Below are 20,844 nucleotides of genomic sequence, written 5' to 3'. Positions count from 1 at the left end.
GGGGGGGGGGGGGGGAAGTAACTGGTCAGTCATGTAGCAGGAGCAAGAGGTAACAGATGGGGGACAGGCAATGCTTATGCCCTGGTAGCCATGGAGGGTTTAAAGAACCAGGGGAAAGCCTCCATGGAAGGTTCAGGGAAGGATAAGGATCCTTCACACAGGATGAGAAGGAGCAATGGAACTGGAATCTAGAGTTGTACGCTGGTGGTGGGAGAGAGCCTATGATGATGAGATTTCAGATCCATAGGAAAACTGGAACAGGCAGGGGGCCCAATAAGAATGCAACAACCAAAAGATGAAAGAAGGATTCAGTGCTCAGGAAATCACAGAGACCTTGACCACCAGATCCCAGAAACTTGGTAGGGAAGATGAGGGTAGAGTAGGTCGGGGGGAGACTGAGAAACCTCCTAAATGTTTGACTAGCAAGGGAGTAGATTACATTAATGCAGGAAGGTTAGTGAGAGTAATTTATAGAAGCTAATTAGGAGCCCTTTTAAAGAGCTTCTGTAATTGACAAACTGAGTTTTATATTAAAATAGCACAAGCCAAGCAAATGATTTCTGTGGCCTGGGGAGACAGTATAATCTCATTAGCAAATACACCTAACTCACTAGAGGCCAACTGCAGTCAGCTGGTGACCCTATAACCTAGAGCACAGAGCAGACAATATCCTAAGGAATAGGATGTGGGGGGGGCTTTGGAGAAGAGCCTGTGGTTCTAATTTTGTTGTTGTTGAGTTATGTCCAACTTCATTGACCCCATTTGGAGCTTTCTTGGCAGATTACTGGAGTGGTTTGCCATTTCCTTCCCCAGCTTGTTTTACAGGTGAGGACACTGAGGCAAACAGGGTTAAGTGACTTGCCCAGGGTCACACAGCTAGTGCCTAAGGTCATATTTGAACTCAGGAAGATGAGTCTTCCTGACTTCAGGCCTAATGTCTCCTGCTATTTTGCCACTTAGTGCCCCAAAGGCATGAAAAGAAGATGAGATAACCTCTACACTAAGGAACCAGCATTTCCCCTTCAGTTTCACTTCCACCTCCTTTCAGCCTCCGGGGCAGCACTCCCACTTCTGTAGGCATTCAGAAGTTCCAATCTCAGAAAGTCAAGAGGCTACAGGGGTAGGGAACCTGCTGCCTCAAGGCCACATGTGGCCTTCTAGGTCCTTGGGTACCGCCTTCAGACTTTTACAGAACAAATCCTTTTATTAAGGAGATTTGTTCTGTGAAGTCTGAATTTTGTCAAAGGGCTGCACTCAAGAATAGGTTCCTCACCCCTGGTAAAGAAGGATTTGTCTCCTCTCACAGAAGCCCCTCTGGCTAAGTAAGGCCTTAAAGTCTTGGTCTAGTAGCCATAAACAAAACAGATATCCCCTGGTGGGAATGGATTCTGTAATTGCTCTCTCCCAACCTCCCTCTTTGTCTCAGATCAAACCAGCCCCTAAGAATTTATCCAAGTGTCAGGACATCAAAATCAGTGGACCCAGAAATGATGACTCAAATTGTGTTTGAAGATATAGCAAAGAGAGCTTACACTTAGGACAGCTGTGTTACTCTGGACACGTGGCTTCCTCTGGGACTCACCTTTTCCATCTATAAACTGAGGGGACTGAAACTGATCTTGTCTCAGGAGATGCTGAATTGCTACTTACCCTCTAAAGCCCAACTCAGTTGTTATCTTGTCAGAGTAGACTGCCTTCCAAAAGGTTGTTAATAACTGTGCTCTCTCCCCCAAAGTCTCACGAACCTCTTAGTACACACTTATTACGTAATACTGAATAACAGTTACCTGTGTATCTTATCCCTCCACCAGCAGACTATGAGCTCCATGAGGGCAGGGTCCAGCTCTTATCAAAGCTACAGTGGCTTGCTGTATCTCAATTCATCTCTTTCAACTCTAAATCTCACAATCCTACAATTTGCTCTCAGATTCACTGTGTACCTGACCCCATTATCTTGACTCTGACTTGGTTTAGGCTTTTCTTTGTCGAACTTCCTGAGGATCTCTACTGGCTTTTGATTAGGAAGGCTTTTCCCTTGGACTTTGTTTGTACTGCTTTATCTGGCTGGGACCTCTCCCTGACAGCCTCACCTGCCTTCTAGATTATAGTTTGAGGGCTCTGAGAGCTAACTTATACCATTTGTGATCATATCATGTGCAGGAGCTTAATAAGTGTTTACTGATTGGTGCTTAGCTTTAGACTCTCCCAGAGCTTTGTACACAAGACTGTGGCCCATTTAGTTTCCACTTCTCTACGTGTCTCTTTATTTACCGAAATGAACTCTTTGCTGGAGACAAATCAACTTCATCTTTGAAAGGTCTACCTCCAGTTGTAATGGTAGTAAAAGTTGTTTTTGATTCCTGGGCTCTACTTTGCAGCACCTGCAAACAGAATGTAGAGATCCAAAGAGAAGAGGCAGGGGGGCAGGTAGGTGGCACAGTGAATAAAGCACCGGCCCTAGAGTCAGGAGGACCTGAATTCAAATCCAGCCTCAGACAATTAACACTTACTAGCCGTGTGACCTTGGGCAAGTCACTTAACCCCAACTGCCCTGCCTTCCCTACTCCAAAAAGAAAAAAAATAGAAGAGGTGGGAACATCACATCATAGATGGTGATCCCTTTTCCCCATAGGATTTTAATAACTTATTTAATAGCTCCCATTTTTTAAGGTTTGCAAAATATTCTCCTCATAACAATCCTGCAAAGTGGGAAATACAGACATTATGGATCCCAAGAAGAAACTGAGGAAAAGAATCAGATTGTCTCAGGTCACAGCAACAGTGGCGAGATTTCATCCGAGGATTCTTCCCTCCAAATCCAGTGCTCTTTCCAGTGCATCACACTGCCTCTCCAAGCTTCTTGGACTCTGATGCCAGCGATGGTCTTAGACTGCATCTCCTTTGTTCTTCTCTTCTGAGCAGCACCATACAGGATGGGCTGCTGAACATGGCAATGAAAATAACATCACGGTCAAGTGGAGGTCTATTTTTCCCAAGATATCTGTGCAAGTGTAAATAAGTCCAATCTCATTGAACATAAAGAAAATGGCATTATGTTCTACTGAGTCAAATGGCACCTGGGAACAATGAAAGCCAAACAGATGAGAATTTTGCATCTTTCATTTTCTATTTGTTGCCAAAGGGAATAAGCATGGTTGAAAATGGAAATGCCTTGGGAGAAATTCCTTATGGTAGCAAAAAACTGGAAACACAAATGCTGCTCATAAATTGGGAAAGGCCTAAGCATACTGTGGTATAAGAATGTAAGGGGGTAGTACTGCGTGGTTGAAAAAAATGAGGAATATGAGGAATTTGGACAACAGGAGGACTTTTTTGAAGTAATAGAGAATGAAGTTAGCAGAACCAGGAAAGACACATATCTATACACATACACATGTATATATAGATACATACATACATATGTAAATATAGCTATAGATATAATGACTATAACAAAGTAAACCACTAGTAAAACTTTTTTTAAAAAAGGCAAACTCTGACATTACTTACAGTTTGGAGAAATAATAAGGAAACAAATAGCCTACATAAAGGCAGTGTGGTACCAGGGAAAGAATGCTAACTTTGGAATCAGAGGGCCTGGGTTCAAATCTTGCCTTTTATCCTTACCATAGTGACCTTGGGCAGTCACTTCAGTGAGTGAACCTCAGTTTACCCATATGTAGAATGGATGAGGGCATTGAACTAATTGAGGCCCCTTCTAGGTCTATAATTCTTTCAGTAAAAAAGTGAAAACTACAGATATGGAATTCAGTACATACTGCTAGATGCAATTGCTGGATTAATTGACTGTTTAAAAGTATTTCTCATCATTATAAGGACAGGTTCTTGATGGGAGGAAAGAACAGAAAGTGGAAATAATGGAGGTGTAAAAACAAAAGGCATCAATTAAACTTTAAAAAGAAAAGGAAATGGAAAAAAAGAGAGAACAAGATGCCCTGAACAGGCTCATTCTCTGCCAGTTTTTAAAGTCCTATTTTTCAAAGTCCTATTCCTTGGTGACTCTAGTGTATTTTCAAAAGAAGAGTAATTAGTTAGTAATTGAGAAGATCTGAGTTTTCTTTCTTCTTCAGAAATAGTCTTTGATTTTTTTTTTCTAACTCTCTTGGAACCTACTTGTTTCTGATTAAAAAAAAAATCCTACAGACAACTTCTACCTAATGCTATTAACTATTAACTGTGCTCTACTTTCCAGCCTGCAAAAGGAATGCAGGGATACAAAGGAGAGATAGGGCCATCACACAGAGGTGCCGATCCCTGCATCCCATATGACTCTCCCATTAGTATTGCTGCATTAACTATCTTGAAGTTTACAAAGCACCTGACAAATATGATCTCCTTTGAACCCCACACTGGCCTTTTGAGATACATATTATTCTCTCCATTTTAAAAATTAGAAAATTGAGACTCAGAGGTTAAACCCACAATCACACAACTACTAACTGAAAGAGAAAGGAGTAGAATACAGCAAGTCCATCACTCTGACCGCTGCACCATACTGGAGGCCTCTGGGACATCTGATGGGGACTGATTTTCCTGATTTCATTGTGGAAACTGAGGCTTAGGGATCACAGCAGGGGACATGATGCAACCAATTAATTTTACCCTAAAATAATGGAAACTTCAAGATTAGCAGCCATGGTGAATAGAAGTAATAATAATAATAACAGCTAAAGTTTTACAATTATTAACTTGTTTTTATTCTCACAACAACACTGGAGGTAGGTGATATTATTATCCTCTTTTTACAGATGAAGACACTGAGGCATACAGAAGGTTAAGTGGTTTGCCCAAGGTCACACAGCTAATGAGTTTCTGAGGCCAGATCCGAACTCAAGTCTTCTTGTCTCTAGGCCCAGGACTCTATCCACTGCATGACCTAGTTTGGTTGGGTTTTTTTTTTTTGTAGTCATAAAAATGAGTTACCTTTATTTACAGCTATTTGGACTGATGTAATACAATAGACAGATGGCAAAGAATGCTAGACTCAAGTCAGAAAGAGGTGAGTGTAAATCCTGCCTCAGAAACTTATTACCCGTTTTACTCTCGGCAAGTCACTCAACATGTGAGCCTGTCACTTAACCACTATCTGCCTCAGTTTCCTCATCTGTAAAAAGGAGATGATAGCAATATCTACTTCACAGAGCTGTTGTGAGGATCAAGTGAGATTTTCCATGTAATATTCCTCATAAGCCTTAAAGAGCTATGTAAATGTTAGCCGATATTATTACAGCAAAAAAATAAATTCATTTCAAATTTTCCACTTGCAACATTAAAAGAATCTTATATGCCTGAAGTCACATCAAGCACAACTCACTTGTAAGGAAAGTTGCCATGTACATTTCAAGAGAGGAACAGAAGCAACATGTGCCATTTGCCTGGATCTTACAAGGGAAACCAGGATGAAGGATGGATTTTGATGGAAATTACAATCCATTTTTAAGGGATGAAGAATTAATATTCCAGGGGGGCCCAGCAACAGTTTCCAAGTCTGTAGTGGAAAACTACCTGCATGGCTCAAGAGAGCAGATGTAAAAATCACATGCAGAGACAAGTGTTTCTTGCATTTAGTGGCCTTACTGACCTACAGTTTAGTCCACTTGGTCCAACAGCACATCTGACATTCCGAAGAGTTTGAGAAAACCAGTGTGAAGCAAAAAGAGATGACCTATGACCCAGTCAATGACATCTTCCCTGTGACCTGTGACTCACAGGGGGCTTGCTGTGAAAATAGTTTTTTTCTTTTTAAACCTAAAACCAATGCTTGACCAATAACCAGCATGGCCACTCACCTGTGTCTTTTCAAACTCCCACTGGTTAATAGGTTTTACATCTGCTGTGTCTGATATGCACGTCCTTCTCACTAGCCTTCTCTATCATCCATCAAGTGAATCAGAGTGCTTTTCACTTTCCAAATGATGAAGTGGAGACCCAGAGAAATGAACAGATTTGCATAAGGTCTCTCAGCAACTAAGTGGTAGCTCATTGCCCCAGGGAGAGCCCATTGGGCTGCCTGGCTATTCTCTGTTACACATAATTGTTCCCTTTTGTGTAAAATAGCAGCCTGTATTTCTCCCTTTCATATTAACTCCTATTTCTATGGCATTTTATGGATAACTGAGCATTGTCCTCACAACAAAATTTAAGAATGCCCCCCCCCAAATCCTTTTTAAGTTAATTTTTATGTGTTTGTTGGAGAAGTATGAAGTGGTAATGGGTTCTAACTGTGGGAGGTTAAACCCTGTAGGAATACCTCCCCAGCCTTGGAGAGAAATAATATCTCAGGTATGGTATGGTGGAGTCTTACCTAGGTCTAGAATCAGAAGATCAAGGTTCAAGTCAGAATTCTCTAACTTTTACTAGCAGTTTGACCATTAATAAGTTATCTCATCTCATTAGACCTTATTTTTCCTCATCTTGAAAATGAGGAAAATGCACTGATTGCAGAATTGCTAACAGATTGTGGTATGTAAATGTAATAGAATATTATTGCATCCTAAGAAACAGTGAAAGCAAAAGAATTCAGAGGGGCATGGATAGACTTATGAACTAATGCAGAGTGAAGTAAGGGTAGGGGATGCATGGGCCTCCATGTTAGACAAACTGGGCATGCTCAAAGGCCTCATACATAAGCAAAACTAGGAAAACAGTAAACACAATGTAAGGGATGAGAGAGAAGGTTCTAAGCCTCCCTGTCTTTTAGCTCAGGAGGTCCTGCTGATCCTGAGTGCCAAGTCTCGAACATCCTGGTTTGGGGGGCTCTCTAATTCTAGCTTGCCAGACCCTCTCTGGCTCAAGATTATTCCCCCTGAGATTACCTGGTTCCCAGGCACAAGTGCCCAGGCAGCCTTGGGCTTGAATCTATTGGCAGATCTAGGTCCAAATAATTTTCTTCCTCTCCCAGGACTAGGTTCAGATATTCAGCCGCAGCCCCGAGTTTCTGCAGCCCAGAGTTTGGAGGGTATTTACAAATGTTCTTAATTAAACCATTAAAGGTTCTTGCAAATGCCTAAGGACCCTAAAACAAATTCGTCTCCCCATTTCCCTCTGCCTTTTGGACTGCAGAGACCAACAGCTTCCATCAGCACTGTCCTCATAGTTCCTGGGGCTATGAGGACAGTGCACTGCCCTGCACCTAGTCCAAGAAGGGCACATTTTGTTCCAAACCTAGATTCTAGCATTATGTCATTATATAAGAGGGTAGGCAACTATGAGTGCACAGACTCACACAGTCTTACACTGATTAACAGACTGAGCTTAACAGTTAATGAGATAAACAGCACGATGAAGGGGAAAGAGCATTCAGTCTAGAGTCAGAGGGCCTCGGTTCAAATCCCAAATCTGCTCTTTACTACTAGAGTGACCTTAGGCAAATTGCTTAATCTCGGGAGTCTTATTTCCTCCATTGAAAATGGGAGTTAAACTGGAGGATCTATCTCTAGTCTCAGACTTGAGTAGCTAAGTAACTCAGTGAATAGAGCACCAGCCCTGGAATCAGGAGTGCTTGAGTTCAAATCTGGCCTCAGACACTTACTAGCTGTGTGACCTTGGGCAAGTCACTTAACCCCAACTGTCTTGCCTTCCTCTCTCAAAAAAAAAATAGAAAATCTCAGACACCTCAAAATCCTATAATCCTAAACCTTTTAGGGCAGGAATTAATCACCTTTGGGTCATGGAGCCCTTCGGCAATCAGGTAAAGATCATGGATCCCAACACAGATGAATGTTTTTAAATGAAAATATATACTATTAACCAGAAAACTCTGCTTTGGGAGAAGCATTTTTTATTATAAAAGGGCCCTGACTACTGGTGCATCTGACCACAGGCTATCCCTCAGAAAGAATGTAAACTCCTCAAAGGTAGGGACTATTTTAGTTTTGCCTTTAAATTTCCAGTCCCTAGCATAAGGTCTGACATACAAGAGGCAATGGTTAAATGCTTGTTGCTTGTTGATTTATTCTAAAACTTTTTCCTTCATGGGGTTCTTCAGAGGAAAAGACCCTGCAGCTCACCCATGTGTCCATGCCAAGACCAATGCCCCTTTTGCCCAGGATTGTTGAGACGATTCACCGAGACAGTGTGTAGACATCTGAACCATATACATGTGAGCTCAAGCCAACATATTTCTTAATAGAATGTGGAAGGAACCCTGCTGCTAAGGAATCACCAGGGAGAGATGTTACATCTAGTAATCAAAAAGCATTTATTAAGCACTTACTATTGGTCAGACATTCTGCCAAGCTTTAGGGCTACAAAGGGAAAGGGGAAAATGTTTATTAAGCCCCTACTAAGCTGTGCTAAGCATTTTACAAATAATATCTCATTTGATCCATACAACAACCCTGTGAGGTAGGTGCTATTATCATGCCCATTTTACAGTTGAGGAAATTGAGGCAGAGGTACTAAGTGTCTGAGACTAGATCTGAACTCCAGTCTTCCTGACTCCAAGTCTATTGCTATATCCATTGTGCCATCAAAGAAGGCAGGTGAATCACAGAAGGAATACAGTTAATTTTTTTTATAAGGTTTAATCTGGGAAAAAAAAAAGTAGGGGTAAAAGGACTGGAAATCTCAGGACAAAGAACAAGTTCAGAAGAAATAATGCAAATAATTCAAAAGAAATAAAGAAAGAAAGAGATGGAAAAACAGGAAATGGTTATGAGAAGAGATTTTCATAGTTAAAAATCATAAAGATGGGGGGGGGGGTGGCTAGGTGGCACAGTGAATAGAACACCGGCCCTGGAATCAGGAGGACCTGAGTTCAAATCCGGCCTTAGACACTTGACACACTTACTAGTTCTGTGACCTTGGGCAAGTCACTTAACCCCCAATTGTCCTACCCTCCCTCTCTAAAAAACAACAACAACAACAAGAAAAAATCATAAAGATAGAACAGTTACAGTGATGGTGAGGTCTATGGTATAACCAGCCAACAGTGAGACACTTTTTGCCCTCGAGAACCTTCACTAATTGGGACCTGAGAAAGAAGTCACAAACTATTATAAGATAAATGCTAATGCTCCAGGGACAAGCTTAGGGACTGAAGGGGATGCCCAGAGACCCAAAGTCCTTTGCTCTGCTCTGCTCCAGAATGGCCAAACCCAGCCCAGCTGACAACAAAACCCACAGCAGCCATTTGTATTGGGCCCCTGAGAGTGGTTTCCCTTCTTCCCTGCTAGTGGGAAGGCCCTAGGGGAACCCTTGCACTAGAGATACTGCAGTCTGGGCATCCTACAGCTTCTCACCACATACACAGGCAACTGGGAGGAAGGAGAGAGGAAGGCAGCAGGTAGTCAGCAGGCTCTCCCCTCCCTGCCTCCTTGAGGCTCCTTCATACGCATCAGTGCAGCTGTACACACACACACACACACACCCTCTCTCTCTCTCTCTCTCTCTCTCTCTCTTTTTCTCTCTCTCTCTCTCTCTGTCTCTCTCTCTCTCCCAGGAAAGGGTTCGGATGGGGGGCGGTGGAAAAATAAATCACCTTTTTTTCAGCAGGTGCAGGAGGGGAGGGTAGGAGGAGTGTTCAATTCAGGCACCTTGAACATAGGGGTGCACTCATTCCCTCAATCTCTTGAATAACACTGCTTGAGCAAGGGAACACACTGACCCATGGATTTACTGATTTGATCCTGCCTGGGACCAAAGCAGAGCCCAAAGAGGAAAAGCTATTCAAAAACCACCCACACGGCCCAAATTGGCATCACTATCACCCTGCTTCCCTCCCCCCCACCAAAGCCCCACAGGCTGCCGCCTCCAGGCTACAACCTAAATATACCAGCCAATCATCGAGCACAGAGCCCCATGCACCCCAAACAGGAAACCAAGGACCTGGAACAGAGCATGAGACTTCCTCAGCACTTCTTGGTTCCCCTAACATCTTATCTGCATCCCTGGATCCTAGGGGCACTGACAAGGATAGTAATCATACATGTAGTTTGCTCTTAGTTTTTTCCAGGTCTTAAAGGGTTGGTTTAATTTTCCCACCCTACATTGGGGCTTTTGTGGATATAATCTCATCTACTCTGAGTGTTACATCACCACTCGTGAGGGAGACAGGGGAGTCGTGAAGCTTTGGCCATGAGACAGGTCACCCAGACACCTAGGAATTCATAAACTGAGCAGTGGCCAGTGAGCAGCAAGATTCAGGAATGGGAAGAGCACTGAACAGTTAGGAGACACCTTGGTTTAGCCCCATGTTTTAACACTTACTAGCTCTGCAAGTCTAAGCAAGCCAAGTAATCATTCTGAGCCAGTCTCAGTTTCCTCATCTGCAAAACAGTGCTGCTATGACCTACTTCATGGGGTTGTTATGACAAAAGTGCTTTGTGAACATTCAAGAATGATACAAATGTCAGTTGTTGTGATTATTGTTATTCTTCAAAAGCTGGAGAGGGGATGAAATGTCTGCTGGGAAGCACCTCAGCCAGTGGTCCATAAAGCAGAAAACTGAAATGAAACACTGAAAGGGATGTGAAAAAGAGAAGAAAAAACTAATGAATTTCCAACAACAACAAAAATCGAGAACAGCAGACCCTGTGGAACCTAAAGGTGATTTGCAAACACAGAAAGTGCTGTGGTTTCGCAGCAGGGATGGTGGCTGTGCAGGACATGCCTAAATTGTGGATGTACTGAATTGATGCTCACTCCTGGAACATCAGTGAGCCTCCTGGCGGTCCCTCCAACTGCATGGACTCCAGGATGTGTTCGTGTCTTTGAGATCTCTACAAATAGTGACCAGGCCATATATGAAATGGATTGCAAAGTGGGTTGCTATACCTTAATCAAATAGACACCTACTAATATACTTAAAATTCAGTTCATTCATTTAATCATTCATTCCTTCGATACGTCTTTAGTTAGAACTTGCCAGGTGCCAGACCTGGGAATACAAAAACACAATTGAAACAGTACCAGCCTTCAATGAATTTACATTCTAATGGAGAAGGTAAGAGAAACACAAATAAGTCAATACAAAGTAACATGGAGAAGAGGAAAAGGAAGCTGCTGTTCTGTAAACATGAGTTTCCACTCACAAATGGATTTATTGCTTTTAATAGTAATCACAGAACAATAATAACAACATTTTTAGTGCTTTAAAATTTATAAATGCTTTCTTTACAATAATCAAGTCAACAATCCTCAGCAGTAGATAGAATAAGTGTTATCTGCTTTTCACAGATAAGGAAACTGAGGTTCAAAGAGGCTTGAGTGTAAGAGCCAACAGCTTTTATTATATGTTTGTATCAGGGATATCTTATGCATATTTTGAAAAACTTAAGAAATCCAGTTGGTGCAATGATCAACCATAATTCCAGAGGACCAGTGTTGAAATGTGCTATCTACCTCTCGTTAGAGAGGAGATGGTCTCAAGATACAGAATGACACAAACGTTTTTGGACATGGCCAATGCATGAATTTGTTTTGCTGGATCAAGCATATTTTTTACATAGATTTTGTTTTTCTTTTTCTCAGTTATATATAGGAAGAAGGAAGGGAGAGAAAATAAATGCTTGTCAAATGAAAAGAGAAAAGCAAAATAAAAGTTTAATATCTATGTACAGAGGCTGGTAACCATCCCCCAAGACACAGGTGAGAGAGTTCAGGACAGTCTAGAAGAACAGCCATAGCAACCAAGAAAAGGAGAACAAGCCAGAAAGGAAAACTGAAATGACCACTACTCACATTCCATGGGCTCTAAGGTTGACAAAATGTTTCTGTCTCTATAACCCAGGGCAAGAATTGAAAGGATTATTGTTTCTATATTTCCCAGAGGAAAAAATTCATAATCTAAGAGTTTAAATGACTTACTTAGAGGTCCACAATTAGTAAATGCCAGAAGCTGGAGTTAAACCTAGGTCTCTTGATTCCAAGACCAATGTTCTTCCTACCACACCATGCTGTCTCTTCTATTTGGACTCATGCAGAAGACTCCAAGCCAAACAGATTCCTACCCCAAACCCTAACTTGATGATGTTCCCCATCCAACATGGCTCCCTGGGCTGGATAGAATGACCCAAGGAGCTGGGAGCACACCTGATAATTCTTCTCTTCTCAGGTACTCACCATGTCCACAAAGGCAAACAGAAAGACCCCAGCTCTCCCACTTCCCTCCCCAAAGAGAGGCCTGACAGTGACATGCCCTACCTTCCTCAGCATCGTTCCTTAAGGAAGCTTCAAGCAATGCCACGCTGGCCTCAAAGGACACCTTCTTACGACTGGTAGTGTTCCTCTTCTTTTCGTGTTTCCTCTTGCGGTGCTGCAGCTCTTTCTCATATTGGGCCCACTTCTTTAGCTGCTGGGCTCTGCGTTTCTGGGCTGCCCGCAGCCTCTCCAAGGTGGGCACCTTCTCCAGGAGCTGAAGCTCAGTCAGGAGGTCCACGTGGTTGGACATCATGTCTCCCCCTACAGAACAGAGCTCCGTGGCCCCTGGGCTCTGCAGGGCTAACATGGTGGTATCCCACGAGCCAGGGGAGAAGGGATCCTCCTGCTGATCCTCTGCAACATGGTGGGAACCTGCAGAGGTGGACAAGGAGAAATGGGCATGGCCTATCGTAGCAAAGCAAACAGTAATCCCCAAATTCCTTCCACTGGTGGCAACCCTTCCCCTTGGAACTCAGATAAGACTTTTTTCTTTAACCTCTGTGATAGTAAAAGCAACTCACATTTCAATAGCATTTTAAGGTTATAAAGCTCGTAATTCATGATAATCCTGTGAGGTGGTTAGCACAAGTATTCTTATCTGATTTTAGAGATGATAAAACTGACACTCAGAGAGGACCAAGATCACATGGCAAACATTAGAATCAAGATTTGAACTCAGTTCCTCTGTCCCTAAGCTATCTTCTTTCTTCTCAATCTCTGGACTCATGAAAACTCAAACTGTCTTAATGAAAACTCCAGCTGTCTTAATATCAACTGAAGTACTCCTTCCATTCTGTCCTACTCCCTCTCCAAAGCATGAGCTGCATATTCAAGCTATCGGTATAGATCACTTTTTCCTCCACTTCAATTGTAAACTTCATGAGGGCAGGAACCTTGTTTTAGGTAAACCTTATCTTCCCCAAGCACTTAGTACAGAGAGTGTTGCAGCAACTGTTGAATTGAATGTCTTAGAAAAAGCCAACCCCATTAGATAAGGTGGCTGCTAAAAATAAACAAACAAATAAAAGTAGAATGTCCAGATTATTGGAAGTCATAGTCTCTATGGATTGTGCCATAAGCAGACCATTTAAGGAATATTGTGTCTGACTCTGGGCATCTTACTTTAGGAGAAACAGAAAGATTAAGGTTAGTCCAGAGAAAGATTACCAGGGTTTGAGATGTCTGGAAACTGTATCCTAAGGAATTGAGAATGTTTACCTTGGAGAAGAGAAGACTAATGGCAGACATGGTCACGTCTACAACCATGAGAAAGGTCAATATGAGGAAGAAAAATTATTTTTATTTTCTTACTGGCTTCTGAGGGCAGAACTAGAAATAATGAAGGCAGGGTACAGGGAGACAAGTGCCACCTTGATAGAAGGAAGAACTTTCTAACAATTAAAACTGGAAAACAATGAAACAATCATAGGATCACAAATTTGGAGCAGAAAGGGACCTTAGAGACCATCGAATCACACCCCCTTCTTTTACAGAGAAGGAAACTTTACACAGGTAAAGTAACTTTCTAAGGTCATACAATTAGTAAGTATCTAAGGTAGGATTGGAACTCAGGTCTTCCTAACTCCAAGTCCAGTCCTTTATTCATTACACCATGCTGCCTTTCAACGAGAGTGAGTGGGTTCTCTCAAGAATTGGAAGAATTCAAGAAGATGCTGAATGACTACCTGTCACAGATGCTGTAGAAGGGAGATGATCAGTTGAATTATTTGAACTTTCTAGTCCCATCCCACTCTGGGATTTTGTGTGTCTATGTGGATAACATTCTGGACCCAAATAGGAAGACATGGGTTCAAATGGCTCCTTGGGGAATTACTAGTTACATGGCACTGGTTAAGTCACTTCACTGCTGTGGGCCTCAGTTTCCTCATTTGTCAAAGGGGGATAATGACATCATCATGTTTATTAAATCTCATTGGTTTGGTGTAAGAATCAAGGAAGGTAATATATGTCAGTGATGTCAAACTCAAATAGAAACAGGGCCATTAAACAATACAAAAGGAACCCTGCAGGTACATAGTGACTTAGAAAACCACATACTAAGATTATCTACGCTGTATTGTATTTTTAGGGTTTTTGATTAAATATCTCCCAACTACATTTTAGTATGGTTCAGACTTCGCTTGGGAGTGTGGTGGGGCTACCATATGCGTCTATATAAAGTAGTTTGCAAGTCTTAAACCACCATATTAATCTCAACCATCCATAGTACTGTTATTGTTGTCGTCGTCGTGCACAAGCAGAAAAGTATGTGGTAAACAAAGGAGAAAATGATCGTCTCTTGTGCCCACATTGGACCTCATGTTTTCGTCATGTCATGAGAGCCTCATGACCGATCTGTGAAGAAAGCAGCCTAGGTATTATCATGATTATCATGCCCATTTGACAGATGAGAAAGTCGAAATAAAATCCCCCTAAATCTCCTCACACTGAACTTGAAGTTAGAAGACTGATTTGAATTCTGGATCTACTATTTACTGGTTCAGCAAGTGAATTTACCTCTCTAGGCCTCATTTTCCTCCTCTATTGAAAAAGAAAAAATGGAGGATGAATCAAGTATCTTCTGTGGTCTCTTCCAATTCTGACTTTCTGTGACCTTTGATCTCAGTCCCTTGCCCAAGATCATAAAGTGTTAGATACCAAAGTAGATCTCAGGCCTTGGAATGTCCACCTAGGTCCTCCCTCCACAGACCTCAGAGTGTCCAGCCACAAAGAAAGGCAGAAGCAAAGAAAAAACTCCCAAGAGAATTGTACTGTATAAATCTGGCTCCCTGTTCCTTTCTAGGTAGTATCTCTACCCTAGCCTATGAAATCAGATTCCTAAAGAAGACTTATGGGGGGGGGGAGTTAAGACACACCCTCAAACAAAGTGGCAGACACAATTTCCAAAGAGAAAATGAAAGGGAATAAAGGTTGGTTTTTTTCTCTGACTTTGCTGAGACTCATTAGAGTCTCTTGAGCTTCCAGACTTGGGTGGTGAGCTCTGTCCCTTGTCAGATGGCCTAATTTCCTCCAAATACTCAAAAAGGACAAAAAAATGCAGACACATTTTTCCGCCTCTGTGTGAAAACCCCATTGGTCTAATTAAGGAACAGTCAGAGTAAAGCTCAAGATGTTGTTTCCCCCAGTGATAAGGCAACAAAGTCAGATCTGAAAATTTGTGGTTTAGAAGCTCTGATTTTCATCTCTCTTCTGCCTCCTTCCTCTCCACTGTCATGAAGCCAGTACTTCCTCTCCTTGGTGACAGGCCCAATATCTGTCAGAAGTACCATAGTATGTGGAGATAAGGACATGTGAAGGCCTGCATTAACAACAGCTCCACATTTCATCTGCAGCCTCATCACTTAGGTCTTCCCAGAAACACACAGGTCTGAGGAGCTGCAGCTGGGAACAGATGACTTCTCATTCATTCATTCATTCATTAACAAGCATTTTTTAAGTACCAGGTAATGAGCTAGGTGTTAGGAATACAAAGATAAAAATCAAACAGTCCCTGCCCTCAAGAAGCTTACATTCTATTAGGGGAAAACAACACAAGCACAGAAAAATAACCACAAAATATAACCAAAGTAATTTCAGGGTGGAAGAAGGAGTGTGAGCAGTTGGGAGGCAGGGATCTGGAGCAGGGTCCTCAGGAGGATGAACTTGAGTTGAGCCTTGAAGGAAGGGATTACCAAGCTGGAGGTGAGGGGGTGGATCGTTCCAGGCAAAGACACAGAGATGGGAAATAAGAGTGTCTCGTAGGAGGAATAACACTGAGGAGGCCAAGAAGTGTGCACAGAAAAGCCGTGAAGGAGAAGCAGTAAGCTTGGAATGGTCAGCTGGAGACAGATTATGAAAGCGTTTAAATGCCAAAAAAGAGGAATGTGATCCTAGAGGAACCAGGGAATAACTGAGACTTCTAGAACATGGAGGAGAAAGACCTGATGAGTCTTCTGCTTCGGACCTTTCAGGATCTTTTCTCTGCATGAATCAGTGACAGGTGGTGTGGGACAGTGGATAGAATGTGGAGTAAAGAAGATCTTTCAAATCCAAACTCAGATACTTTATATCTATGTAACCTTTGACAAATCATTTAAACTCTCAGAATCTCAGTTTCCTCATTGACAAAATGGGGATAATAATTAACAATAACAACTAGCAGTTATATGGAGATTTAAAGTTTTGTTGCTGTTCGGTCCTGACTCTTCATGACCCCATTTGGGGTTTTCTGGGTAGACCCTAGAGTGGTTTGCCATTTCCTTCTCCAGCTCATTTTATAGATGAGAAAACTGAGGCAAACAGGGTTGAGTGACTTGTCCAGGGTCACACAACTAGTAAAAATGTCTGAGGCTGGATTTGAATTCAGATCTTTCTGACTCCAGACCAGCACTCTATCCACTGTACCTCCTAGCTGCCCTGATTTAAAGTTTGCAAAGTGCTATACATATATTATATCAAAAGTGATAAGAATATCCCCTGCATCAGGACTTCTTTGTGAGGTACAAATGAGATGACAATAATTGGTATTTATGTAGCACTTGATAGTTTGAAAAGCATTTTACAAATATTATCTCATTTGATCCTCAACACAACTGGGAGGGGGGATGCTATTATCCCACTTTACAGATGAGGAAATTGAGGCAGACAGAGAGGTTGTGATTTGTCACATAACCAATAAATGTCTGAGGTCAAATTTGAACTCAGGCCATTCTGACTCCAGGTCCAAAGTTTTATCCACTGTGACACCTAGCTACCTCTTTTTAAAATTTATGGTAAGTTCTTTCCAATCCTTCAAGTGTTATACAATGGTCAACTCATATGCTTTCTGCTTTTAGAGAAAATTTTCCGTTTCTGAGGGAAGGGTTTTTTTTTTTCTTCACCTTTTTTTCAAAAGATGTATAAAGGGGAAGTTTGGGGGAAGCACAAACAGCCCCATTACAGTTCATACTTGGTGACTTTACTTCCTAGATATTCCCCTCAGTAGTTTCAGACAACTGGTTACAAAGGTCAGATTACACAGAAAGAAGTGAAGAAGACTGAACACCTTTAACAAGAGAAAGAATGACATGGTTCTTTCTCCCTGCCAGTAACCAGGCTCAAATCGCTCTCCGTGTCTGACCCTCAGTTCTCTCCTCTGTAGAATGAAGGGGGTGAACTAGGTGGCTGCTAGGATCACTTCCTGCTCTAAATCCTTTAACTGTATGCATGCTGAAGGTCACAGAAGAGCTAGAGCACACAGCAAGCATTACCACACAGTAAAATTCAACATAGGGGTGAGACTTGTTTCCATAACCAGGAAGGTCTTAAAACCAAGGACCACCAAGCCATTTCTTTTTTTTTTTTTTTTAAGCAATCGGGGTTAAGTAACTTGCTCAAGGTTACACGGCCAGGTGTTTCTGAGTGAGTGCTAAGTGTCTGAGCCCAGGATTCGATCTCCAGGTCTTCTCAACACTGGAGCCCTCAACACTGGAGCCGGTGCTCTTACTCGCTGTGCTACCTGGCCGCCCCCACCAAGCCATTTCTTGTCCTAGGGCTAGGGAACCTGGCTAAAAGAGTAAAACCAGTCCTGAGGAGACTAGAAATTTGATCTGAAACAAAGAACAAACTCTCTGTTCCCTCTTGATACCGATCAAAAGGTCCCAGAGAAATCCTGAGGGCATTAATCATGGACACCAAAAACTCTCTGAAAGGGCACTGTAGCCCTGTGGGGCACAGATATGAGGCCACAGGAGGGTCAGTGGAGGCAACAGTATATTCCATTCCCCCATTTGCTACCACAGACAGTACTTAGTGTGTCCTCTCCACATCTCCCTCACTTTCACTGTCTAAGCCCTTCTCCCCACCTCTTCTTCAGAAATAACACAGGCTTTCATTTTCTTCTCTGCCCATCCCAATGTGTCTCTGCCTTTCTCCAAAATTCTCATATCCTTGATGACTCCCCCTGTAACTGTGTCCTCCATCACATTCTTACTATGACAGTCTGACTCCCTGTCTCTCCCTCTATTCCCATCTGTCCCTGGGTAGATGCTCAGTTTGAACACAGATCTCACTCCAAATCCAACACTCTCTCCACTGTACTGTACACACTGCCCTGTAAGGGACCTAGCCCAAGGTTGTAAGAGGTTCATTCATAGGGGAATGTTTGAGAAGGTCTGATCTAAAAAACTCATCCACCTAATCAGTCCCTGCCCTGGAATGAAGTGTGACCCAGAATCCTGTGTTCCTTAGGACATACATTGATTGGAGGATGTATGCTAGAAATGTGCACCTCAGTGAGGTAAATGATTCAGAAGTGGCAGCTACTCTGGTCGGGCAGTTCTCATAGAAAGGAGACTGGAAGTCAAACCAGCCAGAAAGTGCCTGAGAGGCTTTGAAGGTCCAAGCAGTCAAAAAGCAGCAGTAGGGGAATCAGTGAGCAGGGTTAAGTTTTGATGCTGGGGCCAGAAATAGTTTCAGGCTCTGCTTTGCATGATATTCCATGAAAGAAATGGGACAACCTTGGGCCCACAGGTAATAATAGAGGCCTTGAGTCAACAGGTATAAGTGCTGTCCCTGATAGAAACAGAGATACTAGGATTACATCTTCTCTAGAGATCCCAACTCAGAATCAGGTGACCATTCTAGAGGAAGTTGTCTTCTCCTTGCGGCCAGAATCTGAGACCTACTCTTGAAATGCCATCATTATTGCTTCTAAAAGAGATTGTGCACCTGTTCAAGAGAGATAAGACCTAAAGGAAGGGGATGAACCCAGTAGATCCTGATTCTGTAACTATGGATAAGGGAGGTGAAGATGAGACTGAGCTGTGGTAGGGTGATATGGGCTGAGGTCAAAGGCTGGTCCTAGAAAAGATGATAAGGGTCATAGTTGTGGAGCTTGAAGGGCCTTCAAAGACATTTAGTTCAACTCCATCCTTTTACAAAGAGGACAATGAGACCTGGGAAGTTGAGTGACTTGTCCAAGATGACATCAGAAATAGAATTTCAGGGGCGGCTAGGTGGCACAGTGAATAGAGCACCAGCCCTGGAGTCAGGAGGACCTGAATTCAAATTTGGCCTCAGACACTTAACACTTATTAACCGTGTGACCTTGGGAAAGTCACTTGACCCCAAATACCCTGCATTCCCCCCCAAAAAAAGCAAAAAAAAATTAGAATTTTAACTCAGTTCTCTCAATCTTAGAGTTAGTGTTCTTCCCACTGTCCCATGAATAGAGTCATGAAGGGGATTGAAAAGTCATAGAGGGGGACAAAACAGGAAAATGATAAATGTTGGAAAAGATTTAGGAAAATTAGAACACTAATGCATCGTTGGTGGAGTTGTGAAGTGATCTTACCATTCTGGAGAGCAATTTGGAACTACACACAAAGGGCTATAGAACCATGCATACTCTTTGACCCAGCAATACCACTTCTAGATCTGATTTACAAAGAGATCATAAAACTGGGAAAAGGACCCACGTGTACAAAAATATTTATGGCAGTTCTTTTTGTGGTGGCCAAGAATTAAAAATTGAGGGAATGCCCATTAATTGGGGAATGGTTGAACAAGTTGTGGTATATGAATATAATGGAATATTACTGTTCCATAAGAAATGATGAGCAGAAAAACCTGGAAAGACCTACGTAAACTGATGCTTTTCTGTTTAAGTGAAGTAAACAGAATGAAGAGAACATTGTACACAGTAACAGCAACTTCGTGCAATGTCTGACTTTGATAGACTTAGCTCTTCTCAGCAATGCAAGAATCTAAGACAACTCCAAAAGACTCATGATGGTAAATGCTATCCACATCCAGAAAAAAGAACCATGGAGTCTGAATGCAGAACAAAGTATACTATTTGCTGTCTTTTTCTGTTTTGTTTCTTCTTTGGCACAGTTCCTCCCATTGGTTCTAATTCTTCTTTACAATATGACTAGTATGAAAATATGTTTAGTATAAATGTATGTTTAGAGCCTATATCAGATTGCACACCATATTGGAGAGAGGGAGAAAATTTAGAACTCAAAATCTTATGGAAGTGAATGTCAAAAACTAAAAATTAATTAATTAATTAATTAGAGAAAATTAAAAAGTCATAGGGGGTAATATGTAATTGAAAACATAAAATATAAATTTCTAAAAGTCATAGCAGGGGGGAGATTTGTTAGGAAGAATAAGAAATCAAAATTCAGGACTGCTGCCTAAAGGAGGAAATCTTGTTCCTTCCCTTGAGAAAGTTCCAGGTCTTGAAATATGAGAGTATCTACTATAAACATTGCCCTTTATAGGCACTTCCTGCCTGGGATGTGTCAGTGCTGTGAGAGGAGTGGCCCACCTATCTAGAAACAGGGTATAGTGAAAAAACTACTGGATCCTGGCTTCAAGTCCCAGCTCAGACACTTATGAATTCCATGATATTGAGCAAATCACTTAAGGTCTCTGAAGTTCCAACTTCTTTACTTATAAAAAGAGGGGAAGGGAGTGGATTACACTAGATACTCTAAATTCTCTTCCAACTCTGAGTTTATGACCTCCTCGGGACTCCCAATCCCCCCATTGTCAGGTCACTCCACACCCCAGCCCTCACAACCCTGTGGAGAAGGTCCCGGGTGGCTACTTAGTCTAAGTATAGTCTAAGGATGCAGGGTGTTCAGTTAGGTCAATGGTCAGGTAAAAGAACAAAACTGGACTCCTACAGAAGTA

The 20,844-nt window shown here is 42.1% G+C and overlaps 1 protein-coding gene across 1 annotated transcript in view; it reads right to left on the bottom strand.

Annotated features, from left to right (window-relative positions):
• PPP1R16B (protein phosphatase 1 regulatory subunit 16B) overlaps positions 1 to 20,844 on the bottom strand; it is a 150,777-nt gene that overhangs the window by 104,458 nt on the left and 25,475 nt on the right. Inside the window, exon 2 of the mRNA XM_069063557.1 lies at positions 12,166 to 12,534. Within this exon, the coding sequence (XP_068919658.1) occupies positions 12,166 to 12,469 (304 nt within the window). The 5' untranslated portion in view covers positions 12,470 to 12,534. The remainder of the gene's footprint in view (positions 1 to 12,165; positions 12,535 to 20,844) is intronic.

Source organism: Petaurus breviceps, unplaced genomic scaffold (genome assembly GCF_028583685.1).
Source record: "Petaurus breviceps papuanus isolate PSGF00001 unplaced genomic scaffold, PetGlider_PUasm1.0 90591, whole genome shotgun sequence".
In the NCBI taxonomy this organism is placed as follows: Eukaryota; Metazoa; Chordata; class Mammalia; order Diprotodontia; family Petauridae; genus Petaurus; species Petaurus breviceps.
Note: the sequence above shows the minus strand (reverse complement) of the source record. Positions and strands in the feature narration are given on the sequence as shown.